We start from the raw sequence: 10,969 nt of genomic DNA on the forward strand, positions 1-10,969 counted from the left end.
ATCTTCAGATATGCTTCAAAGAGTAACATTAAAATTAGTAGATAATATAACTTACAATGCTGGATATAAAAATAGAAGAAGTTTGCCAATAGGAATAATCGACTCACAATTTTGCGCAGGAGCTAACGGCACACAAGACTTGTGTTGGGTAATTCTAAAATACGTTATATTACAAAAATTTATAACTGAGTTTACAATTTTTTTTAATATTTTAGGGTGATAGTGGAGGACCTTTAGCTATTTTATAGCTGGTGTTACTTCCTTTGGTATTGGATGCCTTGGAGTAAAAATTCCTGATGTATACACAAGAGTCAGTTATTACATTGATTGGATTAAAGGTATCGTTTGGGCATAATGGAAACCATTTTATCAAAACATCATAAACCGCAAATTGTGAGCACCAAAACGTAAAAAAAATTATTGGATTTCGATGTATGCTTTTAGTATTGTATAGTTATATTATTTAAATGCAATTTGCGTTTTATAATACAACATATTTTTCACCATAATGTGACTTATTAAAATGCATATAATTATACATTTAATTTTGTATTATAATATGTTAGAAATTAGTACTTAATTTTAATATGTAATAGATATTTTTAATAGGATCTATAACATTGAACTTCAGACCTTCCAATTTTTACACACATATGTGCATTGGCGCATGCTAGAGCTGAGTCACAAGAAGAACGTCATATACGTTGCAATAAAATACGATTGTTTGTTATTTTTGTTTCTACCTGCACTGCAATAAGGGTTATTGTCGAGAAATCGACATACTTCGGCAAGTTTATTCAGAGGTAAATAACAATTTTACACGTATGATATATTATTTAAAGAATGTAATTAAAAATATATATTTCTATATAGTGATACAAACTACATGAATATCTCCTTCTGGAAGGCGTCAGTGCTTGTCCCTGAGCGCGTGTCGTGGATGTTATTGCTCGTGCAGATAGTGAGGTGAAATTACTTTTTAGAACCAATGAGAGAACGATACGAGGACATATTTAGCGATTCGTAAAAAGGTTATTATGACACCACAATGTAAAGTAATTGAATATTTGTACTTATAAAACCATATAACCACAAACATATTTAGCAAATATTGCAAAATAACCGAATATAAATATGTTTTGTTTTTGAACATCCGGTCGTCGCATACAAGTTATTGATAAATCGCTCTCAAAAATTATGCATGGTCATTGATTGTAAACGACAATAGTAGACATTGCGTAATTCGTTGTCATATGTATGCAAATATATGTCATTTTTCACAATAGTATTATACTTTTGCTGACCTAGTGGTCAGACGTTTATTTGTAAAAGGCAAAGTTTTTAATACTATAAATTATTATTAAATCCGCCACATTTTTATTGAAACAAATATAATTTGAATGATTATTTATATTGATAAATACATTATTTTACCTTTATCAGCCTTTTAAGATCGGGTTAAACTCTAGATTTCGGGCTTCTCAGCTGGACCAGGGCTGCGGCTGGTGCAAATCCGGATGAACTGTGTGCCAAATGAGACCTTATAAATTGTATTTTCTGCTGTTTTTATACAAACACTGTACCTAATAAAGTATGTTAAAATAAAATAATAATGGTAAAACGGAAAGCTGCGACTAATGCGTGAATCTAGAAATATTTAATATAAAAAAAATATTTAGGACAAATTAAAAGTTTAAAAGACTAAAATACGTTTAATTAGAATTTACGGGGTTTACATAAGTTTTAAGGATTAATTCAATATTTTTTAATAAATTTAAATCGTTTTTTTTTATTGCAAATATTTTTTTTTATTGCAAAAAAAAAATATTTGGTTGTGAAACAGTATTTTGTTTATTAATTTAAATATACTTACAATTTTGTGTTTTGTGTATTTTTTCAATAGAGTATATTTTTTAATATGAATAAAAACACTGCAAATAAACTTCTTAAATGCTCTGTACATAGAATTTTAAACTAGATAAAGAGTTTATAATTGCATACAACTCTTTCAGTTCTCTTCAGTTCAGTCGTTGCGCTCAATGGCTTGAGCTTATATTATTTTTTTAGAATCCAATATAAAAATATAATACCTTTCTTAAAATCAATTAGACAAACTATTGTTCTGCTAGAAAATGTGGCTAATAAAAACTTTTATTTTTTTGTTTGTTCTTATAAACAGATCAGTGGTGCAATGTACTAATCCTAGACTAAACCTATTTGGTAAACACGTGCATATTTTTTTTAGATATTTAATATATAGTGTTTATTATATATGTTTGATTCTTTAGAAGGGGAAAGCTGTACTTTCAATAGTACAACTCAGGGTGTTTGTAAATATATGTATCAATGTCCAATTGTTCAAGATCAGCTGAAAACAAAGAAAATAATGCCAGTGACGTGTAGTTTTAGTGGTATAATATTATCAAAATATATAAGTTATGTATTAATATTACTAATTTATTTAATATACAAATGTTTATAAAGGTTTTACGCCGATCGTCTGTTGTCCGAGACCTAAACCTATTTTATTGAAGACAAAGAGTACAGGAAACGTCGGAGACCTGGCCTTAAACTGTAATATATTTTTAACATTTTAGCTATTCTGCTTTATTTTTACACGTGGAATTAAATTCACTTATGCGAAATTCCATAGAAGGTCTAATAATTAGGTTTGATAGATTTTGTATTTTTAATGTGTTTTTTTGTTTTTTTTTCTAATATTATATATTTTTTTCTATATCAAACCCTGTAACCTGATAATTTCGTTACGTTTTCGAGATTTCATTATTTACCTAAATTTATACAAGATATTGCACCAATTGATAATTTAGATAAATATTTTATTAAAATTCTCAAATTACTTTTTTTGTGAAAATAAAATATTAGAAAATTTTCACGAAATGCATGATTTTCTGTAACCGATAGTCTTGATAAAAAGTGACGGAAACCCATAAATTAAATTGGCCATGAATTAATAATAAAACTAAATAATAAATTTGATTAAAACGCTTAAATAACCTTTAACATCCTCAACTAGGTATTCTAGACCCAACATATAAAGGCATGAGTATTAGTTATTGACCACATATTTGCAAAAGTACAATTTTTATGATAAATTGTCATTTAGTTATATTATTTTATTATCAGAACACAGAACTATATCAATTTTAGTGGCTTTCTTCTTATGCCTGCACTACACTCGCTAGAAGTTGGCCAAGGACGGAGAATATAGTGGGTTACTTTGATCGAGTTCGGTTTTGCCTGCTCTAAAATCTCTCGGAATTTGTCCGTGGTTAATTAATAAAGTGGGGTAATTCAGTCGACTTGGTTATTATATTTTTTTTCATATAAAATTAAATAATTAAAAAATAATTAGTGGTACTTGATTTTGCTAAAAAAATCGTTTAAAATATTGTCTTTTCGTAGATCGGTTTATATAAATGTCACACCATAACGAATTCTTATTTAGAATCGATGGCGACAAATGTTAGGATAGTCACAGATGTGGTGTTCGTATTCTGAAGTATCATTTTTATGCCTTATGACATTTTGCAAAAGCCGACAAAGATTTTGCGTAAATTGAATATTTACGATTGAAAAGTTTTCATTGATATTGTAGTGGTGAGTGCCCACACAAACTTTTATAATTATCAGTAGCGTAATTTTAATAATATGATAATTTAAAAATTGTGTTTCTTTGGCACTTTTTTCGATCGCGCGCAAATATGCCGGCTGTACGTGACAGAAGCCGCCGTCCAGACGTCATTAACTTCGGTTCGAACAACTTCCAGAGAGTGTAGTGCAGGTATTAATGTGCTAAATGCGTAATGATCATTTACTGCAGTTATTAGGATCGGTTAAATACACATGTTTAAAGAGTTAGCCCTACTTGATACGCAAAACAAATTAAACAGTAAGAATAAATCTGGTATTAAAATACTAATAAATTTTTTTTTTATCCAAGTTTGTCTAAGCAATGTTTATAATTCTCCGAAAATTTTGGGCGGCGGAGGTGTGGATGCATTTGATGGTGAATTTGCTGGCGTGGTATGAGCACATATTAAAAAAACTTTACTTGTCTTAACTTCGATTAAAATTAACCTCTACAATTAAATAGGTTGCAGTTGGATGGCTATTGGCAGATGAAACAGGCTACGCTTGGAACTGCGGAGGCACACTTATCAGTGAATTATATGTTCTGACTGCAGCTCATTGCACAACAGCAATAGATCCTCGATTAAATACGTTAGTGCTTTTAAATAATATAAATAAAACACATATTGATTAAATTTATTTTTAATTTACAGTATAAATCCGAACATAGTCAAGTTAGGTACTATTAATTTAAAGGAATCTTCGACTCACTCACGAGATGTAGCAATCGCTGAAATATATGTACATCCACAATATAAGCCTCCTGTTAAATACAATGATATCGCATTATTAAGGCTCGCAGGAAAAGTTAGGTAAGAGCTTTCTATATCGCATACACAAATACAAGTTGGCTTTAAAAATACAATAGCTACTGCGTCGTTTCTGTATCCTACTGTGTTTCAAAAGCAATATTTTAATAATATATGAACAATTTTCAGTAATTAGTAAAAAAATATAATGCAGTAGGTCGAATGATAAATTACAATTTTTATTAATTAGAATTTTTTAATTTTGTAGCTTCACCAAAACAATTGAGATAGCGTGTTTATTGCAAAGGAATGATTTCTCATTTGGTGTTAAACCTGAGAATAATATAGTACCACCAACATCTATATTTAATGGTTTTGGTTGGGGTGAAACAGGAAAATGTAAATATGTTTCAAACAAATCTATAGCGTCTGGTATAATAAAGTCAAACTCAACTTGTTTGTTTTTAAAAAAAAAAACAACTTTAATGACAGCACTACACTCTCTGGAAGTTGGCCAAGGACAGAGAATATAGTGGGTTACTTCGGTCGAGTTCGGTTCTGCCCGCTTTAAAATCTCTCGGAAGTTGTCCGAGGTAACCGAGAACGGGAGGTAAAGTCGACTTTGCCAGCTTCGAGTGCTTCCGAACATTGTTGGCAAACGGACCAAAGTCGGAGCTGCTCTTTCGAGCGCGAGCGGTGAGATACTTTCCCTTTCGCTCTCTCGCATGTTAAGTGACGAAAGTGAGAGAGATAATGATATGGTATTTCGCAAACTGAGATAGAACGAGTAACTCGGGTTAATTTCAGTATGCGCGTAGGCGTCCTATGGTTAGCACGCATGTCGAGCGCTGCATCGTGGTCAAGTTATAATACCACATGCTTATCGGGGACTTCAACAGACTCTTACTGACATCTTTGAATATTTTAGGGCACCAAAAGGGATTAATTATATTTGTGAAGGTATATTCTTCAAACAGATATCAATATTATATTTTTTTCATATGAAATTAAATAATTAGTGGTACTTGATTTTGTTAAAAAAAATCGTTTCGAATATCCTTATGTATTTTCCTAGATCGGTTTATATAAATGTCATACAATAACGAATTCTCATTTAGAATCGATGGCAACAAATTCTAGGATCATCACAGATGCGGTGTTCGTATTCTGAAGTATTATTTTTATGCCTTATGGCATTTTGCAAAAGCCGACAAAGATTTTGCGTAAATTGAATATATACGACCGAAAGTTTTCACTGATATTGTATTGGTTAGTGCCCACATAAACTTTTATAATTATCAGTAGCGTAATTTTAATAATATGACAATTTAAAAATTGCAATTATTTGGCACATTTTTCGATCGCGCGCTGTTTGTGACAGAAGCCGCCGTCCGAACGGCATATTAAATTTGCGACAGTGTGGTCGCTTACTCGAAGTCGTAGATCTCGGCTGACTTCAGTTGTAACTTTGGTTCGGACAACTTCCAGAGAGTGTAGTTTAGGCATAAAATTTAAACAGTAATCATAAAGCAGTTTATCATTTTCTTATGAAAAACTGTAATGTTTATAAATTTATAATGAATTAAATACAGTTTACTTTAATATACTGTTTTAAAATTATTTCAGCAAAATCTTCAGATATTCTTCAAAAAGTTACATTAACATTAGTAGATAATGTAACTTGCAATGCTGGATATAAAAATAGAAGAAATCTGCCGAATGGGATAATCGATTCACAATTTTGCGCTGGAGCTAACGGCACACAAGACATGTGTCGGGTAACTTTAAAATTCGTTATACCTACTACAAAAAATTATAACTGAGCTTACAATTTTTTTTTAATATTTTAGGGCGATAGTGGAGGACCTTTAGCTATTTTAACAGATGGCGGAAATTTTATAGCTGGTGTTACTTCCTTTGGTATTGGATGCCTTGGAGTAAAAATCCCTGGTGTATATACAAGAGTCAGTTATTACATTGATTGGATTGAAAGTATCGTTTGGACATAATGGAGAACAGTATTGAAAACTATTGTATCAAAACATCATAAACCATAAATACTAAACATGATTGAAAATCGATGCATGCTTTTTTATTATAGTGTTATATATTTATGTTATATAGTTAGGAGTGAGGAACATAACATATTTGTGACGTGTTTTTATATAGTTGTGACTCAATTTTTAAAAACTATTTTTTCAATAAGTGGAAATGCATTATCTTAGGCTTAACGAACATTTCAAGCAAAACTTGTTTAAACGCTTTAAAAACAAGACTTTGCAATTAACGAAAGCCGGAAAATGGTCGTCAAACCGACACAAGTTTTCAGCGAGAAAACCAGTAACGGAATGGGGTAAATTTAACCCCTCAACAGAGAAAGACCATCCGTCAAAGCGCCAACTTCTCGCTTCATGTGTCGACGTGACCATAGAACTCTTTTAAAGACTTTAAAATGCTATCTAACAAACACTATATACTAACCAAACAGTATGTGATGTAATAAATAACTTCTAACTGGAGCATATAATAATATTAGTTGAATCAAATTTACAACTTTGGTGCAATATCTAGACGCTCTAGTTTCTCAAAAGTTTGCTTACTTGATTAGTTCATCTACGTTTAGAAATCAGTTCAACGAAATCTTGAGTGTATATTGTTGAAGTTGTTGTCAAAGTGTGGTCGTCTATAAATACTAGACTTAAAGGAATCTGAAAATGATTTTAAAACCTCGACATATATAATCTTGTTATACTATAAAATTTGAATTGATCGATTGAGATAATAATTTTCTAAGCACAGTATATATTTATTATTTTATAAACAATCTGAATAGTGTGACATAGTATATAGATTTTCTCTATGGGATATTTATTATATGCTGATGACCTGAAAGTATGCCAGAGCATTCACTAGAGTCTCCAATTACTCGAACCATCAACTACTCGAGTATCGAATATTAAAATTTTAAAATACTCGAGTACTCGAGTACTTTCGAGTATTTACCAAATGTACCAAAATAGCTAATATTCAAATTCGTGCACATATAAATAAGTAAATAAAATACTTAGTATGTTAATTTTTACAATTATTTTAACTTCACGAACATACTTTTTAAAAATAATAATGCAAAAAGTGTCTCGAACTTAATATTACTGCTAACCTTTGGTTTTATTATTCCCGTTATGGAAAAAACCCTTTCCGTTGCTGTTGATGTTGGTCTTATTGTCATTTACGCGTTGGAAAAGGCTTCTAATTTATATCTGTTCGCTTTTTATAAATATCAAATTTTTTGAACTCTCTTTTTATGTTCTCTTCTTTCATTCCCTTCTTTGCTTTTCTCTTATTTCCTTCGACTATTGACAAAATAGCATTTTGTAATTCTTCTTGAATAGATTTTTTTCTTAACAATGTACAATATTCTACTCCTTCTGATTAATGCGAAGAATTTAAATCTATATCCTTCGAAGATGTATTTGGGTGAATCCCTTTCACTCTAGAGCTAAACGGTTCGCAAAGAACTGACTTTACTGTAAATGCCTTTAAAACACACAATTGTTTTGATTTATATTTTAAGCTGAGGGATCAGTGTAAACAATTTACAACACTTTACGCTACAATTGCATAGTCATAAAACCTAAAAATTTTTTTTGTTGATATTTCATATTGTTCATTGCCATAAATTAGATAAGTCGGGACTGTCGAACAGAAAACACAAAAGAAATTTCTCCATCGTACCCACTAACATAGCCGACGACCGGAACTATGCAACTATGGAACTATGAAAAAATTATACCTGATAGTAACCGCTCTAACTCGGGACTTCGGGCATAAACGCCAAATAAAAGCAAGACGTTAACCTTTACCGGACCGAGCTAAAGTTATTTTTGTTTCTGAAATATTTCAAAATTTTTTAATTTCGAGTATTAATCGAGTAATTTTCAAAATACTCGATTATCAAGTACTTGAAAAATAGACAAAAATACTCGAGTATCGAGTACTCGATTACTCGAATTGGAGACCCTAGCATTCACACAAATGCGGATTCGCACTATTTATAAAAATATTTAGAGCCTCTGTGGAGGTGATCTAAAACAATATATAAAATTCTGATTTCTCACTCTGGAAATTGCCTTTTAAAAGTTTTATCATCACTTTAGATAATCTTATACAGCAAATGCTGCATAAAATTAATTTATATTTATTATATGCAGCTTTAAAAATATGTGAAATTTCCATAGAAAATTCCCCGGTTTAATTTATTGATTTACCTCTTCTAAATCCTTTTTTGTATTTATCTGTATTGACATTTCAGATTTCTTGATTCCACTTATATTATTGGGTAGTATTTTATTTCTACCAGATTTTTAATTCAATGAAAAATATGTTCTTCTTTTATGTGTTAATTTCTGCTTTCTCTACTTCATTATTTTATATAAGTTAAAATTTATAAAAATTAAATCTAATGTGAAACAATGAGATCGGATATTTACAATCTGAACACAAATCCGGGTGCCATGTTTTTACATTTACATCACCCCCACACGTTTGTAACAAAGAACGTCACGTCATCAATCACACAGCGTTATCATTTGCGTTGTTCGTGTTTTACAGCCTTCGCGGGGTAACTTTTTATGGGGCTCTTTCTCTCCGCGGTGATAATGAAACATGTAAAGCCTGGGCCGTACAAAGTTGGCCCCTAATGTCTGTGCAAGTGTCGCAACAAGTATTTTTATGGCCCAGCATTATTATTGTGGCGAAACGCTCTCGTGTGACACATTGTGGCGACGGAGACACTAATGGAAATATCAAGAAATACTGAAATATCTTATTAAAGGACTTTGTGACAGTGTTTTGACGGTAAATGTAACAGTAGAAAGGATGATGAGTACTTAGCATCAAGTGATTGAGTGTGAGTCTGAATACATAGTATCCTCTTTCTTAGATATTTTAAAATGAATAGCTTAACAGCATCCGACATTAAATTACCTAGTTAAAATAACAGCGCTTCCAAGTGCAAACACAGCATCAAAATCGCTTCGGTGCAACTTGTCTCAAGCGACAATTATTATATTTTATCATATTTTTATTTAAATATCAATGGTTTTAATGTTGATAACGTTGATTTTTTAATATAAAAATCAACGTTAGATTAGAATAAAATATTGTTACATTTTAAAATAAATTTAATACATTTAATACATACACAATAAGATAGATAGAAATAGTGTGAGAAATTTGGTTAACATTTATATATGTAGATAAAAAAATCGGAACTCTTTCATATTCAGAAATCATTTTCTTTGTATCTGTGCTATTTTAATATATTATCAGTTTAAGTGACTTTAAACAAATTATACATAGCTGTATTAATTTTCCTTTGCCTTTAAGACTCTCAATACCGGTATTCTAGTATACATTAAAACTTTTAAATACCGTTAAATATTGATGCAATATATTATAGATACCTGTATTTAAGATTTTTTTGTTATCATATTGATACATATTCAGAATATTAATAATTTAATTTTTCTGATCTAATATTATAATTTAATTACAATTAGTATCGTATATGTTTAACTGCGCTAAAAACTATTTAACAGTATCCGTTTTGTAAACGGAAAACCACATTTAAATGTTAAACCGCGAATAAAATGTTCCACAAAAATAATTAACATAATAATATATATTGTAGAAGTAATTAAAAGCGTGATTGACTAAACATTATTGAAATTGAATATTAACCTCAATCAATTAAAAATAAGTCATCAGGGAGCTGAGAGCTTTTAGTACTTGCATACCAGATGTATGTATGTCAGTATTTTATAGTCATTAAAATATTTTTTATATTCCAAAATATATACTTGCTCTTTACGAATCGTGTTTAATTATATTATTCTCGAATTTTTGTACTAATTGAAATGCCTTTATTTAATATTGCATTAGGGCGCCATGTCGACGTCACATCTCGCGTCTCTTTCTAGCATTCACTCGTCTCTTTCTAGCGTCATATTGGAGGCGCCTCGCTGCCGCTCGCGCCGACTATTACCATAGACCAAGCAACCTAACCTTTTTTTAATGATATTGTATTGATTTGTTCTCATTTCGGTATATCTTGTAATTGTCCAGCATCATTCAATCTATGACCAACTGATCCCTCGGTCGCAGCGGCGTTTGAAGCGACGCCTGTGAGTATTTGTGGAACTGATTTTGGCGCCGGCGTGAAACGTCATCGTGACGTCACTGTGGCGCTCTAACGCGTGTATTTTGGGAATTCGCCTACCGTATAATGAACGACCCATAACTGAACTATTGTAAAAAAGTAAAGGCTTTGCAAAATTATTTTTTTGTTTCAAAGAAAATAATTGAAACGTGGGATTGTTTTGAAATTCTGTGAAAATAGCTGTTATCTAAATATGTAATAAATCCTAGAGGATTTAAAAGTCATACGTATTACGTTTAAAGTAAAAAATATGAGTTTTTTAAATTAAACTTATATACATTATTTAAAAACTGTTTATAAATTCCTAGAAACTATTTATTCTACGAGCTTAAAACAATGTTTATTA

General features: G+C 30.7%; 1 protein-coding gene across 3 annotated transcripts; it reads left to right on the forward strand.

Moving 5' to 3' along the window:
* LOC148227974 (serine protease snk-like) lies at positions 1–6,484 on the forward strand. Of its 3 annotated transcripts, XM_088200007.1 has the most exons (12): positions 1–148; positions 216–393; positions 610–803; positions 874–1,031; positions 2,289–2,411; positions 2,485–2,574; positions 3,965–4,047; positions 4,118–4,245; positions 4,308–4,466; positions 4,672–4,802; positions 6,030–6,181; positions 6,254–6,484. In XM_088200007.1, the coding sequence occupies exons 5-12, from the start codon at positions 2,339–2,341 to the stop codon at positions 6,410–6,412; spliced, it is 975 nt and encodes a 324-aa protein (XP_088056133.1). In that variant the 5' UTR covers positions 1–148; positions 216–393; positions 610–803; positions 874–1,031; positions 2,289–2,338; the 3' UTR covers positions 6,413–6,484. The 3 variants fall into 3 exon arrangements, with proteins under 3 accessions (XP_088056133.1, XP_088056131.1, XP_088056132.1); XM_088200005.1 differs by lacking the exons at positions 1–148; positions 216–393; positions 610–803; positions 874–1,031 and adding an exon at positions 2,007–2,220; XM_088200006.1 differs by lacking the exons at positions 1–148; positions 216–393; positions 610–803; positions 874–1,031 and adding an exon at positions 2,007–2,220 and having other exon boundaries at positions 4,013–4,047.
* The last annotated feature ends 4,485 nt before the right edge of the window (positions 6,485–10,969 follow it).

Source organism: Plectrocnemia conspersa, unplaced genomic scaffold, assembly GCF_051122295.1.
Source record: "Plectrocnemia conspersa isolate PC_06_02 unplaced genomic scaffold, ASM5112229v1 ptg000012l, whole genome shotgun sequence".
Taxonomy (NCBI): domain Eukaryota; kingdom Metazoa; phylum Arthropoda; class Insecta; order Trichoptera; family Polycentropodidae; genus Plectrocnemia; species Plectrocnemia conspersa.

Excerpts from the sequence above, each read along its gene's own strand:
- LOC148227974 (XM_088200005.1), top strand. The coding sequence starts at position 2,133 with ATGTGGCTAATAAAAACTTTTATTTTTTTGTTTGTTCTTATAAACAGA. Across the intron at positions 2,221-2,288 it reads TCCTAGACTAAACCTATTTG|AAGGGGAAAGCTGTACTTTC; the intron begins GTAAACACGTGC and ends TTGATTCTTTAG. Across the intron at positions 4,246-4,307 it reads ATAGATCCTCGATTAAATAC|TATAAATCCGAACATAGTCA; the intron begins GTTAGTGCTTTT and ends TTTAATTTACAG.